General features: G+C 39.4%; 1 protein-coding gene and 1 pseudogene across 1 annotated transcript; one reads left to right on the top strand and one right to left on the bottom strand.

The window, feature by feature from the left end:
- Positions 1-5,698: 5,698 nt before the first annotated feature.
- LOC130136954 (1-aminocyclopropane-1-carboxylate oxidase homolog 1-like) lies at positions 5,699-7,325 on the bottom strand. Its single transcript, XM_056307592.1, has 3 exons — positions 7,100-7,325; positions 6,420-6,741; positions 5,699-5,753 (listed from the first exon to the last, which is right to left on the bottom strand). The coding sequence occupies exons 1-3, from the start codon at positions 7,323-7,325 to the stop codon at positions 5,699-5,701; spliced, it is 603 nt and encodes a 200-aa protein (XP_056163567.1).
- A 60-nt stretch (positions 7,326-7,385) lies between these two features.
- Positions 7,386-19,186, top strand: part of LOC115687765 (actin-related protein 9-like) — a 30,456-nt pseudogene continuing 18,655 nt past the window's right edge.

The raw sequence follows: 19,186 nt of genomic DNA on the forward strand, positions 1-19,186 counted from the left end.
TCGGTCGCTAGTTCCAACGGGCGCGATCGTTCGGTATAGGTTAAAGTGGATTCGTCCAACTCACTTATCGTGGTCAAACGGAATCACCCGTGATCCACTTGTATGACAATGACGAGCGGCCCGTAGCTATCCTAAAATCAGCTCCCCATTGGCTCAAAATGTCACCTCGACGATTCTATGGTTGAAAATCGAGTTTACGACCGAATTTCTTTAGTCGCACGAATTTAAATCCCTAATTAGCCCTTCCTAGCAGTTAGTGTCCCAGGGGAATGGCCAATTCCGGCGAGAGCTTCTAGAAATACGTTCATAAAACCACTCATTTCATAAATCCCAAATGGGCAAATTTAGGGATGTCATTTTTAGCCAAAACGACGTCGTTTGTCTTATGTTTCATAATTTAGCCAAGTAGTAGAGAAAAAAATATTAAAATAAGTCATGTCGGTACCACGTCGGTATTTTCTAGTTAGTAAATTTGACGGTGTTAACTAGGACTCAATTACACTTTCATGACAAGTTACAAGGTTTGTAGTGAACATATCCCTTCTTTTTATGGTTATGTTTGAGGGTTCGTCCATAAGGTAGAAGGAATGGCCGTGTCATCCCATATTCTTGTTGGTATCAAAACTTAGGTTATGATATGTTTTGAGTGTAGATTTTATGAGATATGTTGTGAGATTGTGTAATAGTTTTTAGTGCGTTAATCTTTTAGGTGCTAAGGTTATATTTCGTTTGGATCCAGGGTGATCATGCGTTTTGACTCGAGGCGGTGTCACTTCGTAAGAATAGTAAAGGTAAGCGAGTGTACGGAGAATATGCCTCAAGGTTCTCAAGGTGTGGCTTCAAAAAGGAGGCGAGAGGATTGATATGATAGGAGTTCGGACTCACAGGATGCTAAGGGACAAACCCAGTTAGCCTATCACCCAAGCTGTTTATTTGAAAAATTGTCAAGTAGTACTTGACTTCCATTATCATGAAAGAATTAAGTGGAAGTGGAGCCGTTGAGGCCTGAAAATGATAGAAAATGCACATTTGCCCGAAGTTCACTGATTTTCAGAAGCAAGTGGTAGTAGTAAGCGAAGAGGCATCAGCAGACCGTTTGAAACCTAAAATACTCAGCGCCCTCGTAATACATGTGAAGAAAGTATCTTATGTGAAAGTAGGGCACATGAGGCAGGATTGTCCCTATACAGAGAGATGCTCCAATTGATAGTAGATCATGTTACCTGTGCGGGCAACCAGGACACCCTAGCACTTGCAGTTGTTCCATGTGGAGAAATGCTTCTTCATTTGGTAGACACCAAGAGAAACAATAAAGACAGAGGATAATTTGGAAGGTTTTGCTGTGATGGAAGAGGATCTCTGCAGTATCCAATACGATTGTAGTTGAGGTAAAATTTCTATTGCCTCACAATATCCTTATGTGATGTTTAATCATGGTGCTATATATTTCTTTATTTCTATTAAATTTACAATGAAGCTTGATGTGTTGCCTGAACCTCTTGAATATGAATTGCGTGTTGATACTCCTAGTAGTGATTTCTTGGTTGTTGACCATGTATTCCAAGAGATGTGTGCTCTAGATTGATTATGTTGAAATGTCTGTGGATTTAGTGGAGTTAAAAATTTGAGATTTCGATGTTATTGTAGTGATGTATTGGTTATCTAAATATCATACTAAGAAAGAACAATTATACGCGTTGCATCACCAAGAAAGTGATTAGAATTCAATGACAAGACCAAGAAGCAGCCGGCAATTATTGTATAGCAAGTTCGTCTGACTTTCAAGAATTGCGGTTGGCTTCCCTACGTACTGCCGGTCAAACGCAGGTATCTTGGAAAAGCATTTGGGAAACGAATGGCTTAAAAATGACGAAGTGGTGAAGTTAAGAAGCAATCAGAAAATTGCAAACAGGCTCGTCATCTTTGACCGCTCGAGTTATGAGAAACCTTGTCGGTTAGCGAACTCATCTTCTATACTTGAGCACTTCGAAAACTTGGTGAGCATCGTCCATGTCTATATCCGACCGGCCACAACCAGTTCAAAACTGATGTCTAAGCGCAATCCCTGTTTGCAAATTATTATCGAATTGAGTTTCCGCAGATTGAATCAATTTCCTTGTTCAAATAAAGTTTATGACAATATGTACGTTGGTACAATGGTAGCATGGAAAGGAATCTTATTTCATAGACAATCAATACAATGCTACAGTGATATGGCTAATACATCTCTAGCAATTGAAACCCTAAAATTCATAACGACGACATTAATTGTTCAAGAAGGATTGTGCATCTCTTCCTTGGTTAAACAAAATGTAAAGTTCACAGCTTGAAGTGCCTCAGAGGGAAGTTCCATCAAGGCCATGTTCCTTGAAGTAGGCAAGATAGTCCCTCACTGTGGTCTACTCTGTAGATCGGAGGATTGTCCTCGGACAACAGTTCCCTAATCGGCCCAAAAGCTTTTGACGGCTGGAAGCTCGTGTTGAAGAAGCACACGACCGAGATTCTCGAGCCCGACGCGTTCGCCGGTACTGCGTGCTCCATGCTTCGAATCGGTCGTTCGTTATGAGAAATTTGAAAGGAAGAAATAAGAGGGACGGGCATTATCGGCATCCGCCCCATTGTCCCCCAATGATCGCGAAGAGCAAGAAATCCCCAGGCAAAAAGTATCTCCCTAGATCCCGAGACATCGCCTATGTTCGCAAAAATTTCGGGTGTTACGATAATTGACACAGCACTTTGTATTCAACGACATTAGACCGTGCACTAGTAATACTTTGTCGAAGTGCCCGTGGTGGCGGCATTGTCGTTGATCCAGTTGCTGCAAATTATTAGATATTACGACTAACGTCGCCGGATATAAAAACGAGTCGGGTGGATCGACTTGCCTGCGAGAGCCGCCAACATTGACCACTAGGGCTCCGGGGATAGGAGGGACGTCGACTAGGCGATTGTCCGGAGGCCTGGAGGCCTCCGTGTGGTCTTGCAGGAGCACCGTGAGGAAGTCTTTGTCGGAGTGCTCGCTCGTCCCCACCGTCAGCTCGGGCGCGCGGGCACGCGGGTAGTAGTGGCAGATGACCACGAGGCCCTCCGTGCAGCCCATCTCCCCGGAGGCTGTCCGACCTCAGCCCGAGGGACTCGGACAGGAGCTCGAACAGCCCAACGCGCCGCCCAAAGCTGATCACTTGCTCAGGTAGTCTATCAGTACGTCCCTGCAATTTTGGCCGTGAAAGTCATTATTAGGTTAGATCCACTCATAAATTGTTATTTATATTGAGATTTCATTTTCTGGTTAAATAAAATTAGTTTTTGTAAAATAAAAAATATATATAAAACAAAAAGTCAACTCGAAAGATGAAAAGGTTACTTTGTCTCTGTGAAAAACATGTTTTTGTAACGTCGCAGGTGAAAATGGCGTCCCAGTGACTCCGGGACCGGAGGAGGCACTCAGCTGCAAACTTCTGGCGGCTCCTCCGGCGAGCGGCGTCACATCCCCCTTGATCGCCTTCTCCCTCTTGGCCGGGTCGCGGTCGATACGGCCGAGGTCGATGATCGGGACGCCGAGATGCTCAGGCTGCCGCCCGATTGGAGTTGTCTTCCGATGTCTTGTCCCATCGGATGAAGAGATTCTGGGATTTCCGTGATGCCGGCGTCGACGAGGCCTTTGACGCCGGCTGTCGAGTCGTCGAACGCTTTTAGCTCGCTCGCTCTGTCATAACTCTGCTCGCCCAGAGTCGGAGGCCAAATTGATGGTAGGCATTGTTCCTCTCTCTATTTCTCTCTACTGCAATTCAATTTCGCTGTGAATGTGAATTTGTTTGGAGATGAGTTTATTATGAATTGAATGTTATGGATGATATGAGCAGCTTCTTTATAGCTGAGAGATGGAGAGAAGAGAACAGTGACATCACATTGGGACGATCCATTTGACTTTAGAACTATTAGGTCCATAAAAATGGAAGGAAGAAAGTCATTAGCTTATGAGCTACACTTGCTGAGAAAATGACAATGCTGTTTAAATAATGGCCGAGTCTTTGGGCAGCTGGGTGCTACTCTACACAAGTCTTGCAATTTATGGAAAAAAAAATCTGTTAGGACAGAGTTGACCATCGATAGATGACATTACAATTCAATGTAGTCTTGGCCCTTGGATCAATCGTTGTATCGTCTTAATGTGATGTTGACTCGATTGGATCAATTAGGTTCCAGATCTCATCGCGTCTCTCTTTGGAAACCTATAGTTTCATAAAAAATCTAAGTGTAGATAGATTTTGCCTTGCGGTTGATTATGCTTATTGTAGTTGAGTGAGTTGATGGCTACTTAAGAGATTCCACTTTTATCCTTGCCTTCAATATAAAGTGACTGAACCAAACATAAATGTTCCTGCAAGTGCAATTTTTTCTCGTGGTAGATTAGTGTTGTAACTTTGTGCAGTATTGGTTCTGTTTCATCTAAAGACCATTTTTGTTTAGAGGATGATCTTTGTTTTTGAGAGTTGTGGAAGTTGGTGCTCATAGTTCTATCAGTTGAAGCTATATAAGCTTCAGTTGACCAAGCAGTGAAGAAAGGCAATCCTGTTCTGTGGTAGTAGATGAACACACACTTATCTTCAAATACAAACATCAATAAGACCACATAAAAAGTTTACACAGTCTACAGCTGGAAATCAGGAAGTGCAGAAGTTCCATCTAGGCCTTTGGAAATGTAATGGGCAGTGTAGTTTGGAAGTGTAGTCTCCTTGTAGATTGGTGGCTTGTCTGCTGATGTCAATTCCTTGATGCGTCCATACAGCCTTGAAGATGCCTGAGGAGTGTCACTGTGTGAAGCATGCCACCGACACTCTCTTGTTTGCCATGACTCAATGCTTGGCCCGCTTTTAAACCGGTCGTTTGTTATGAGCTGTGAATGCCAAAATGAGTGGACCATTCTCGGTCTGTTAGTTCTCAGTTCAGAAATGAAGGAGCAAAATTTCTTCTTATTGCTATGATTACACTCTTCACGTTGATAAATACAAAAAACTGCAGAATATCTAGGACCCCACATTGACCGCTGCTGTGAAAAACATTGTTTCAACATACATCTGTCTCATTTAGACAATTTTGAACCTGCGAATGTGAGGCCTAGCATGACCTAACAAAGTTTGGATCAGGTTTGGATGAGTTAAATAGCTCTGTTTGGATACTTGATGCATAAGGCATTTGGGAATGGTAGACATGGATTCGTCTTACCAAAGAAAATCCCAAATTGTGAGAACATGATGTTATTGCTACTGGGAAGATGCCGTAGTAATTTACTTCCTGAATTCTCAAGAGCTCTTCAACTAACTTAGCATACGGAAGTATAGTAATAAGGGCGAGAAGATGATCGCAATGTAATGACCAATCAAAATACGGTTTCCAGAAAAGTTCAGAGATGAACAATGATATCTGGCCAAGCTACTTACCTGCACAAGATCTCGATGTTGATCACTAGTGCTCAGGTATTGGAGAGGCATCGATCCAGTGGTTCTCATGATGCATGAAGTCCTCCAGTTTGATCTTGGAGGAGAATTGTGAGGAAGTGATTGTCTGAATGCTTTGTACACCCAGGGTCAACTTGGGCTGTGGGCATGGCGGGATAGTAGTGGCATGATCGCGTGTCCCTTTCCCACTCCATCTCCTTCAAGTGATTTGGGTGGAGCCCTAGGGCTTCTGATAAGGCTCAAACAGACGAGCCCAGTCTCATCACATGCTTTGAGTACTCCATCAGCATTTCTCTGCCACAGATATTGCGATGTATCAGAAAACTGAACTAGAGCTGCTGTAAAAAAGTATTATCGGACAGATTCCCAGAGAATACAACAAAGGGTATTGGTATTTTGTATCATCTCGGTTGCAAAAGTTTGGTACTGCCACCACTAGAACACACAAAGTCAACTGTCGAGGAACATCCTTTTTTCTGCCCAAAAAGAACAAGAAGACCACCTCCGAGGTTCCAGTCAGTGAAAATGGTCAATCTTTGAGGATCATCTTACTGAATCGTCTCATTGATCGAGACTAGATGCAAGATTACATGCTATAACATGTCTAGTGGAATTTAAGGGAGAAACTTTGTACCCATTCGGCAGTTGCAGTTGCCTTTGCTGACCGAATGAAGAACTGGGCACTTTCATTTCCTGAGTGTTCAACACCTATTCCGGCTGATTCAATGGAGAAAAACACGAACAACTCTAGTTTCATACACGTGCTAGTTTAGCCCTTGATTTGTTGAAGAAAATAAAAAAAGGCTCTCAAGTATCATACAGTGAAAAGCATTTACTTAGCACCTATATGAACTACTGCAACTCTTTTGCAAACTATCTTCATTGATTCACTTTGTGAACTTGTTCATGAATTTTCCCTTTTTTGAAAGGTGAAAAAGACATTAGAAGCCACTGGCTCACCTGCAAGCTTCGGGCAACTCCTGGGGCTGGGGAGGCTCAGGTCCCATGAAGCAAAATATACTGTCCCTCCAATCAGCAGCGACTGAATTATAAAGTCCCATGTTGCTCTTGTATATGACCCTCTTCGCAAAATCTCTAGTGTAAAATCCTTTCTTGGCCGCCGTCTCCTGAGCGAAGAACCTGTGCGACCCATTGATCGCCTCCTCCAAAAGGCTCTTAGGGACCCCATGGTTGATCACCCGGAAGAAACCCCATTTTTCCAGTGCTTGCCCAATATTCTGCACCATCTTGTCGCGACAAGCGGCGCCCGTGTTCGCACGTCCTGGGTCGATTACCGGGATCTACACATGATCCTCGATGCAGGCCACGCTGTCGGGGGGGCCGGATAAATATGCGGGGGACTTGGGCGATCCCAATGTCCACGAGGCCTTTGACTCTGGCTTTCGTCTTGTCGAACGCTCTCAATTCGCTTGCTCGGTCATGTTTGGGATCAGTACTGGTGTCCGTTGTGTGTTCCGTTACTTGGTGTTACCGTATTTGAGTGAGTTAGGTCTTGATGAAGTTCGCTTTCGTGGTTATATAGTGGTGATATGGGAGTGATGATTTAGTGAAGAAGCTAAACACAAGGGACAAGAAGGTTGTAAAGAAATGAGGCTCAGGTCCCATGAAGCAAAATATACTGTCCCTCCAATCAGCAGCTACTGAATTATAAAGTCCCATGTTGCTCTTGTATATGACCCTCTTCGCAAAATCTCTAGTGTAAAATCCTTTCTTGGCCGCCGTCTCCTGAGCGAAGAACCTGTGCGACCCATTGATCGCCTCCTCCAAAAGGCTCTCAGGGACCCCATGGTTGATCACCCGGAAGAAACCCCATTTTTCCAGTGCTTGCCCAATATTCTGCACCATCTTGTCGCGACAAGCGGCGCCTGTGTTCGCACGTCCTGGGTCGATTACCGGGATCTACACATGATCCTCGATGCAGGCCACGCTGTCGGGCGGCCGGATAAATATGCGGGGGACTTGGGCGATCCCAATGTCCACGAGGCCTTTGACTCTGGCTTTCGTCTTGTCGAACGCTCTCAATTCGCTTGCTCGGTCATGTTTGGGATCAGTACTGGTGTCCGTTGTGTGTTCCGTTACTTGGTGTTACCGTATTTGAGTGAGTTAGGTCTTGATGAAGTTCGCTTTCGTGGTTATATAGTGGTGATATGGGAGTGATGATTTAGTGAAGAAGCTAAACACAAGGGACAAGAAGGTCGTAAAGAAATGAGTTTTCTTTGAATTGAAAGTCGACCCTAGAAGATATCAAACAAACTCTCGGAGTTGGCAACTAAAGGCACGAATGATAACATTTCTCTTTCCTGGCACTATTTCTGGCAGCGGATAGCCGGCGAGCGGCAGCAGCGGATAGCCAGCAAGCGGCGGTGGTGACAAAGCGGCGAGACGGCCAACGAGCAAAAGCGGTGGTAACGAGCGGCGGATGGCATGCGAAGGCGGCGGTGGCGGCGAATCCGGTTGGCCGACGAAGGAGGTGGCGACGAGGGACGGCGGATAGGGCCTAAGCAAGCGGCGGAAAGGCTAGCTAGCAGCCGCCGCCGGTGGACGGCCGGCAAAGGCAATGGTGGCAGACGGCCGGCCGGATGCGGCAATGGGTGGCGAGCGAGTGGGCAGCGGTGGGGCGTAGGGGTGAGCAATAAAAGAGTTGTTATTTGCATTTACATTACGAAATAGAAAAGCAAAAATTTTAACTTCTCATTTCTGTTCTAAATCATTTCGGGGGCAAAATTTGTTACGAGGAAATAAAAAAATGAAATTATTTTGACAAGGGTTGATTTTCCAAGCCTGTTTTCGGGAACAAAAAAAAAGAAAAACAGGAAAACAGAATGGTTATTATTCGCGTCCTAAGAATTCCTTGTTTCTCAACTAGGACAGTATTTGTCGCCAAATCCATGAAAGCACATGTTAACGGAATCTTCAATAAAATAGGAAGTGAAAACATTTTCCAATTAGGATTATTACATGGTTGGATAGAATAGACTTCGATAATTGCGTCACGTGTCCAAATCTTGTGCATTCTCATCTTTTATATGAAAAAACATGATTAATTTACCTGGGGCTACGTAAAGAGCTCATAAATGTTTACTTAACTATTGTAACATTATATTTAATAAAATGAAGAATGAGGAGAAATAAGAAGAGATAAATTAGTCATTTAAATATATTAATTAGAAACAATAAGTAAATAATTAATTTCTGACAAGAGGAAATCCAATATTATTTCATTCATTCCGACTCGAGAGTTCTATTTTCACATTTATGCATAAACACGATTGATGGAAGCGATATCGGAAAAGCGCATAACTTGTTTACTAAACTATTGTAACATTATATTTAATAAAATGAAGCATGGTGAAAAAAATAAAAGAGATTAATTGATTATTAAACATATGAATTAAAAATCGTAAGTAATTAATCCATTTCCTAACAATCCAAATTTATTTCATTCATTCCTTACTCAAGAGTTCTTTTTTTCACTTGTATGTGGAAACGTGATTGATGCACTCGGAAGAGCTCATGAATTAATAACTAATTATATGGTGACTATGTAAAACTATAAACAAAGCAAAAAATGGAAATCCTAAATTGCAAAGATCATGTAACATGTATCCTATTTTCCCCATATAAGTTACCCTTGATAAAAAAAAATTATGAGCCTACTAATCTAATTAGTATTGAAATTATGATACTCTAAACGGTAGCCCTATGTTAGATATTATGACATCAAAACATATACAAAATCTAATTCATGTCCAGCCGCAAGAAAAAAAAAATTAAAATAATCGTAATGTTGCAATACTATATATGTAGTTTACAAAAACGGAAAAGGGTTGTTTTCATTTTTTTCTTGCTATTCAAGGATATGTGGAGTTGGCTCTCAGCCAGAGCAAAGGTCTTAGGCATTTTACAAATAGTCCAGGTTGCTAAATGATCTACAGTGTTTGTGGAAGCATCTCTTTTTTTCCCCTGCGCCTACGTGTCCCCTGCATTTATGATTGCCGGGCTATATGAATGATCGAGTTCATATTTTTTATACACAGGTTGTGTAATGCAATATGATTTTTGTGCTGAAATAGAAAATCTGCAGCAAGTCTTTAGTATGTGCTTCTTTATATGACTTTCAACTTTGCTTTGCAGATAGCTCAAATAATAAAGACTTGCCTAGTACTTCATTGGACAAACATGAAGGAATGGATGTGGACTTAGGTGAACGTAAAAACAGAAGGTTCATTTGTGACGAAGCTGAAAAATATCACCCATAGAGCCGTACTGTTTGTGCCGTCCTATCCAAAGAGTTCATGTTAACATTTCACAAGATTATCCTATGCAGCAGGTAAGATCAGAACCCCTAATATTACGCGCTGAAGGAAGGTGCTGTCTCGTTATTACTGAGTTCCACTCTTTCACTCCAAAAAGGAAGAAAGAAAATAATTGCTTAGTTAGATTCATCGATATCTTTCATATATCCTCATCAAGAGTCAGCTCTAAGCATCCAGCAACACCCTTGTAATGTGAAGTACTACATACATTTGCTATGTCATACAATAATAGTATGGCGTCGGTGAAGTAGAAAAAATAATTTGGCATGATGCTGCTCATCCCTATAATTTTGCTTCTCAGGTATATGAGGATTTGCATACTATCTGAGACTGGGATATTGGTGGAGAAGTTTCATATACCCCAATCTGAAAGGAATATGTATTCTGCTATTCTTGTTGTGCCTGAGACATTTGATAATCGTGGTACTTATTTGCATTGCTTTTCCTTATGTCCATTTGTTTATACACGAAGAGTTTACTATTACTTTTTCCGCTTATGCATTTCATGAGATTCTATGTGTTGTAAGTGGATGCATGAACATGTGGTTGAGTAATAAGAGAATTGTAGTGTGGTTTCTTCCCCATGCTTCTTCTTTATTTTCTCCTACGGTTTATTGGCTCATTTTACTTCGTTTATCATTAGGAATAGATTTCTTTTTCTACTCTATAATTGAGAGGTAGTATACCATTGCTGTAGCTAAAGATTACTCCAAGAAAGGACTTTTAAGGTCTTCAGCTAATGTAATATTCTTTTAGGTTGACAAGAGGAAACCTAAATTTACCGGGATTATGTTTTTTTGGGGAACTTTCTGGATCTCATTAAGCAATTGGTGGCCTTTTCTTAAGCTCTAAAGCATGGATCAGTAGTAAATATATTGGTACTTTTTGGGTCGGGAGTTTATTACACCAGGCGCAGTTTATGTGTGATCTGCAAAGAAATTTCGTTTTATGTTGGGATGCTTGAAAGGGTCATTAACTTGTGTGTTTACTTGTGATAGGTTTAGAAGATCCTATAGTCAAAGCTAAAGAACTGCCAAAGAATGGATGAGAGGCTGAAATAGAACTTTGGATATAAGGTCAATCTGTATGTATGATCTTATATCAAAATCATGCTGTCAACTTCTTCCCACCTTATTTTGTAAGTACTCTTATGATTCTTCAGTTGGCAGTGCGTCAGAGTCATATTGCTATACCACATTTTCTGCTGGAAAGCATAAGATAGACTTATTGTAAAAAGTTACTGAGGGTTGCCACCCCTGCGGAAAATGATTCTCAATAAACTTCTAACATTAATGAGTTTGGATGTGAACGCTGTGTTTTGCTTCTCCTTCTATGAACTTCTGACATTTCTCTCACTGTTGGAGGAATGAAATCCTTCAATCTCTTCTTCTCCTTGCTTGTGCTAACATGCATTCTTATCCATGCCCGGAGTTCATTTGAAACTGAAGAAATGATTGGAATCTTAAGGAGGACTTTAATTACCTAGGATCTTTACATGGTCCCTATCCTAAGCTAAGAAAAATCATAGGATCGATGTGATCCTACTGATCCCATTGGTCGACCTTTGACATACTTTCACCTTTAAATATGTATATCCGATGTTCAGGTAATAGAAATACTGATTTTTCTTGTACATGTAGTATATAAACTATAAATTCACACCATTTTGGAGTTTTAATGTCACACCATGTTCATAATTAACAAACTTCATTGGACTATCCAAGATTTCTATATTGTCGGTGTAATACTTTAGGATCTTACAACCCACCATCTGATGTTACAATCCGATCCCTTAGACACCTTCATCGATCATAAGTAGGATCCCGCTCCTCACAACCTTGTTCTTAACTGTAGAAAACTCCAACCAAGAAAGCACCAACAGTTAATGAGTGTTCCTAGCAACCTTGTTCCTAACAACCCTAGGGCACACTTACAAAATCACCAATTACCAGAATCAAAGCCGTTCAGCATGTTACTGATTGTCAAAATGTTTTTTAAGACAACCTTCTTTTTCTAGGGAAAGAAAGCCACTCTTTGAGGAACTTCCTTTACTAGATTGCCTCCAAGGAAATTAGCCTCCTCGCTCACATTTGTCTCAGAAAAGACAGATTAGTATATTGTTGGATTGAAAATACCTGCCAACAGACCGAATGATCCTTATCTTCGGTGTGATTCACACCCTCAATGTTGTAAAGAAAAATATAGAAAGACTACACCGTTCCAATTCCCAATCTTGGGTACTTCAAACCATATTTAAATATTCCATCAAGTTCTGTCATAACCAGTATACAAAAAAAATCTCAAAATTGTACTGGCTTGCTACAAGCCTTAAAAGAATTAGGGAATAATTGTTTTATGAGTGATTTTACACTTAATGCACCATGCCAGAAGAAGATAGAGTAATTTGTAATCAAGAGATTGTGATGGATTAGCTTTCCTTTTTTTTATCAACTTCTACTCTACAAGTTCTCCTGCTCACTTCCATCATCCCCGTTATGCAAGAATTTGTGTCGTCTCAGGTAGTTAAGATTCGAGAATGTGTTTTAGCATTAGTAGTTAAATAGTTCTGGGCTTGTCCCATCGAGCTGAAATTCTGTATGCTTAGTCATCTTGCTGATGGAAGAGGTATTTATCTAAATTCTTCGGTGGATTCTTCATCCTTAGTGATATGCTTTTCGAAAAATACTATTACAACATGATATAGTGATCGCAACATCAATGGTTGAAGGATGAGTTGCATCTGTACCTTCAGTGGGTGCTATCCTTTTACCTCTTGTGCTCTAAGTACATCTTTTATTAGGTACAGCGAAAAGGTTTTCCATGGCAATATCTTTGCAAACAGCTTCCCTTGCTTTCTTGTAAGTTGAGCTTGTTGCATTGAATGCATGTGTCCAGAATCCACTGAATGGGTAGTTGGTTGTTTTGCTGTTTTTCTCTGCCAGGGATCTAGCAGTTTCACATTGAATGTTCTGTTTTCTCTGGTTTCAAGCAAAAATTAAGGAAGTGCTTTATATAGTGTTGCGGGACTTGCAATTTAGCTCCGCCGTGGTACACCAGGTTGGGAACCTTTCTGCCTTCTGATGACTTGCAGAAATTTACCTATATTTTAGTGTGAAACATGTTTTATGATAAAATAGTTGATAAAGATATTTAACTGTGAAAGATATTTTAGCATGCTTTCACTATTCCGATGACAGCCATTCCCTAGAATCACAAAATTGATATCGTATTTATGGCTATGCATGATTTGTAACTTATGTAACACATTATCTTACAGCTTGTTTACTTTGCATGGCAATAACTTTAGCCAAATGGCATGCTTTTTCTCTTCTGTATTCTCCACTCTCCAAATTGTGTTTTGTCTCATGATGTGATCACCGATCATGACAAATATTTAGGTGACTATAGTATTACCCACTGTATTCTCCATTAGTAGACTATAAATACTTCATTAACTATGTTCAACAGGAAAGTCTTGCTGCAGCTTTTTGGGAACGGCTTGTCAACTGCCTGCATTGTGAATGTGGGAGCTCAGGTGACATCAGTCATATGCATTGGGGTACTTGTAAGATTTTACATTTTGCCTCTATTGGAGTATAAGTCTTGCTTTTGGTGATGCAGAGCAGATGATGCAATGCTCATCATTGCCGCCAAGCTTTTAAAGCAAATTCACTGGTCATGTCAACATAGATTGACCTTAGAGATAACACCTTTTCATAAACCGAAGGAAAAGAAAAAGGAGCTATGCTCGTTTGTCTTTATGAGTGACCCATGACGAGAGTAATTATTTCTGAAATCCATATTGACCTGTAATTATTATTAAAGAGCAGTGCAGTCTAAGCTTTCAACATCAATCTTGACTTGTTATCACCATACCGGCAGTGAGATTGTTGCTGCTGCAGCCTTCATCCTTATTCTTTCCTCTTTGCTATAAATTTCTTGTTCCACCATCTCCTCTCATTTTGTTAATGTTAGTGTCACCTCCAAATTAATGATTGAAAACTGAATTAAAATGATGAAGAAATTCTGTTTATGTTTTGATTTTTCCTATCACCAATTATGCTACAAAGTTAACATTTGTAAATAGGCACTCTCCTTTTCTAGACCACTGTAATGCTGTGTTTCATATGTCTGATTAACATTCTTCTGGTAAACAAATAACTCTCTCAATTGGGCCAATATTGTATTAACAACAATGAAACAAATTAGACTTCTACACATCCTGCTCAGACCTTATATCTACTGACAACTTTAAATATTATGATGGATTATGTTCCACTGAGTTAATGAAGAAATTGTCCTTTGTAAATGTCAGGATGGAGTGGCTCTACCTACCTCCGAGAAGATAGTACCATTTGATGGAGTGGTGCTGCTTACTACTTCTCATAGTTCTGAGCTTACTGCAGTATATCTGCATTAGCCTCACTACCATCATGTGCACAATGTTTAAAGTTGATTTGCTTAACCACCTTACATACTTGAAGGTTCCTCTTTTGATTTGCCTGTATTATGTGAGGTCTGGCTATCATTATTTGGCGTCACACTACAGATAGAGAGCTTTTGACGCATATACTGTTTTTTATCTTGAGATAACTTAATTCAGCATGCAACTTTTTATTATTTGTCCAGAATATCTACTTTATTGTTTAATTGGACTTGAAATTACTTCATGAACATCCAAGATTATGATATTGATGGGTAATAGGGTTTCAGGATATATCCAGATGCCTCCTATGGACCCAGAGGCATCATATATTATGGCCTCAAGTTCGCAGTGACATGTTGAACAAGCGTACAGATATGTTGATGCTAAACGAACTGAAAGAACCCTAGTGATACATCCAAGTGAGTCTATGAATCCCTCTAATTTGGTAATTAAGATTTGGTGTTCGTCAAAATTCTTGTACTCGTGAGCACTGAAAAACGTATGCCCATGCTCCACTTTTAATGGTAGAAACCCACGTGAGAATGGGGATTTATGTTTTAATATTAACGAATGCGAAAGCTAACCGAGATCTTACAAATTAAGCCCAATATGAAATTACCAAAGAAATAAACAAGGAATGATAAAAGACATCCAAGATTTATGTGATTCAGGTCCGATATATCGATCTTCTTACGTCTACGAAGAGCCAAAGCAACAAATAATCCACTATAATCGGAGAATCCAAGTTATAATTGCTCACTCACATGCTCAAGTGTTTTCTACACCTAAATTATACCCAAACCCCAAGTGTTCTCTTTCGGACAATCCGTATCATAGCATTCTTCCACAAACTAAGTTTCGTGCTTACAGGAGGTGGAGGTTGATGCTGTACCAATTGTTCACTCATACGAGGACGGGATGCCAGCTGTATCTCATAGGACAAGGCTTACTGCTCTCAAAGTATGTTTCCCAAAATGAAATCTCATCTCTATAGTACTTTGCTTCTAGATGTTTAGCTTTCTAGAGATGCACCAATAGTTCCTTTTTATTTAGGTACCTCTATAGGTTTGTTTTATTTAATGCTTTTGGCTCCAGATGTATATCCTCCGCCACCTCGTTCTTGGTGAGCGAAATTGTTACTTCTAAGAACTTTTCAGATCAAGTTTAATCGTGACAAAATGATTATTTTGCAAGATATAATGATAGTGAGGATATTCTAAAAGAAACTTGGCATTTTGATTATCCCAGACGACCAGACATGGCAGATAGCTTTTATCCTGGGTTTAACATTAAATTGCTAATGTGGGACAGCTATCTTATATTTCAAACAAAACTTAAGAAGGAAGAGAAGGTTGACCTTGCTGAAGCAATCACTAGTAGCATCCTTTCAACTGGGAGGTCCTTCGCAATTTCTTCAATTCTGCTTGCAGGGATTGTTAATGTATCATGGTTCATAGTTTTTTTATATTACTTTAACAGGGCATATCGATCTTAAGAGAAAACTATTCTGCAGCATACAACTGGTGAGTATCGTGCACACCCTGAGATGTTCTTTGAATTGCTATAAATTGACTGGGTATAATGACTCGGTTTGGTGATTTAGATTGGCGGAGTGGCTTTGACTGAGGATCTCATTCCCGGTGTAGAAGAAAGGTTAGTTTTGCTTATTCTTTAAACATTTGCAGAATTGTGCCTTTTTGAGCATTCTTGCATGGTGACAGAATTTCCTGTTCGACTCTATATTAACCGATGTTAAGAGCCTCGTCTATGCTGAAAGAAAATTGATGAATATATTACTTACAGAAATCTGCTGGAGTAATCCCTCCTTAGATTAAGATATTGGCATCTTTTCTGGCAAAAGTTTGAAGAAGGAACCCATTAATATAGACGATGAGCTCTAAACATGTATGTTTCGGGCTTGTCATGATTTCATGATATTTGAAACCCTATGCAATTGTTATATGCCAATTGCTTTCATATAATTGATGGTTCATCCTGCATGAGCTCCCTTTTGGTTTTGAGAGCTATTTTATGTATGGCTTTAGTTTTTTGGGCTGTTTATGTAAATGGGTTTGCACCCGCTTGGTGCCCTATAGTTGAACTTTTTCTATTTATCAAGCAAAAATCGTCTATAGGACTAGCAATGACTATCATCAAAATTATTTTAGGACTAAAAGAAACTGAGAAAAAGCTCACTTCTAATTTATGTATGCTCCTTTGTTTTCTGGAATCTTCCATTTAAATAGAAGGAATTTTCTTTGGAGAATTTAAAGAAAAAATGAACCTCGGGTCAATAATGATGTGTCTAAGTGCCCAATTATGGATTTTGGCGTGATTGTCCAGTATTTTGCTATCCTTTTTCCATAGGTGGTATGTTTCAATAGAAGTTTCGAAGCCTAAATTTGTGTCTCATTGCTCGTTGATTCTCTTCTTCTTACAGAGTATTTCATGCAATTCCTTCAGATGAAGCAATTGATACAAACGAGGTCAACATGCTCTTTCCTTGCCATGTCGCTATCATATTTTCGTTGCTATATTTAGTTGTTGACTATACGTGGAGATTAGCTGGTCATGCAGCTTTAATTTCATTGTATTGGTGACCACATGATACGCAGCATCATTTAGCACAATGTTCAAATGTTAAATGGGTCGATTTTGTGGATGTTTTCGATTGATGGTATAAAGGACGACATTCTATCTATGCTTCTAAATTGTCGTTTGTCAAATTTCTTAAAAACATGTCTTGTTCAAAGGTTGAGCCTTGGTTTTTTTTGGCGTCTCAATTCTATCGCATGACTTGAGCTGGCCACCATTCATCTCATGCTTTGAAGAGTTCGTCATAAAGGTTATTTAAAAGTGCAGTATTCTTAAGCTATGACTTACGAACAGTGCATGTGAGATAGATAATCCATTACGACTGAAATTTGTGCACTTCTGGATTGAGCAAAATGAGTTGTAGTCTTTTGTTTAACACTACATATGAACTTTGTGAGTCTTTAGCAAGTTTTGCAATTAAGGACATGCCCTACTTTTGTGTCATGGAACGGTGGAGCAGTAAGATAAGCATTGTATCATCACATTTTCTCACTATTTTTATTTTTCTGTAAGAAGATGAATTTTGTCTAAGACTCTGTATATTTGGTGAGTTGAATATGACTCGTTTCGTTTATTGCCTAAGGGAGAATTGAGAGCTATTTGTGTGAGAAACTTTGTTGGTTTATTGATCAAAACATGCAAAACATACTCACCGCCATCTCCTTTTTCTTGGCGAATGAAATGATTATGGCGGTAAAGGCTGACATTGCATTTTCAAAAAGTATGTGTCTTTTTGAAAACTGCCATCTCAAAGACACAGAAAAGCTTCTTCAGATGGTGACATGCCATGTTTCCATGTTGATGCAAACTCATCAAGAAACGGTGATTCGATCCTCAAGTCAGACCTTGTCATGGTCTCTTAATTAGTGTATTCAAACACCGGCTAACTTAAATTTTTTTCACCAATATTGATATCCATCACTCAAACTTGCATCTTCTTATTGACAAGCTTACTTCTTTCATGACCAAATATACAGAGTCTAAATACACTAACTTCTTAAGTTAATGAGAGCATTTCGCTACTAGATGTTGGAAACTGCGGTTCAAGACATTGATTGCTGACCTTGATGGGTCTAAATACATTTATGTGTCTACCAGGCAGCACCAGATGTTGAACGTTCAAATCATTTTCACTTGCATAGAGATTCGTGGCTGCCCTTTCCACGTGATCCACGAGCAAGATCATATGCCTGTTTTTGGGTCTATCCTCTTTTTCTCTTTAGTCCCTTTTTTGTAGACCCCACGCGTCTTTCTTTTGCACCACCAACATTTCCACATGCTTTATCTTCTCATTGGTCAATTTCCATTCCCACTGCGGAGTTTGACTGAAAGGGTAGTCCGGACAACTTTGCGCTGGAAAAAAAAAAATCCGTCGCAAATTTGCGCTGGAAATAAAATCGGACGCAAATTTGCAACGGAAAAATAAATCCGTCGCAAATTTGCGACGGAAAAAAAAAATCCGTCGCAAATTTGCGACGGAAAAAAAAATTCCGTCGCAAATTTGCGCTGGAAATAAAATCGGACGCAAATTTGCGACGGAAAAATAAATCCGTCGCAAATTTGCGACGGAAAAATAAATCCGTCGCAAATTTGCGACCGAAAAAAAAATCCGTCGCAAATTTGCGACGGAAAAAAAATCCATCGCAAATTTGCACCGGGAAAAAAATCTGACTCAAATTTGCGAAGGAAAAAGAATCCGTCGCGGATTTAGCGACGATAAAATCAAATAAATGTTAGTAATTAAGTAAAATAACAGTTAGTAATAGAAAATTAATTGGTATTAAATCGTAAAATGGGATTAGTAAGTCATGCAAAAAGAAGCATGACTCAATATAAAAATTGGTAAGTTAAAAAACCAAATGGGTAAGCAACTCAAATTAGAGTTGACAATCCAAAACTAATTGGTAACTTAATTGGGCAAAAGTTAATGAGGCACACAAAAAAGTTGATAATTTCATGTAATAGAAGATAAATTCAAAGCTGGTAGAAAATTACAAATGTATTTTTGTTAGAGATAAGAAAAGTCGGTCATTTCAAAATAGAAAACCAAATAAAAGAAGGTAACATAAAACTAGTTAGTAACTTGATCGAAAAAAGTTGGTAATCACTCTAAGGGTACGTTTATTTTGCGGAAAACTTAATGATAAAGGAAAGTGTTTTCCGGAAAATCATTTTCCATGAATACGTTTAGTTTTCATTCGTTTGGTGATATACGATGGAAATCGTTTTCTGATGTTTGGATTTCATTGGAAAATGATTTCAATCTCATGACTTTATTTTAGATCAAAAAAATAAAAGAATTTTTAAATATTTTTATTTTAAAAAAATCGAATTTCTTAATTATTTTTTATTTCTCTTTTTTATTTTTG

Source organism: Syzygium oleosum, unplaced genomic scaffold (genome assembly GCF_021117445.2).
Source record: "Syzygium oleosum isolate NSW1041296 unplaced genomic scaffold, Sole_v2.1 Sole_v2.55, whole genome shotgun sequence".
Lineage (NCBI taxonomy): Eukaryota > Viridiplantae > Streptophyta > Magnoliopsida > Myrtales > Myrtaceae > Syzygium > Syzygium oleosum.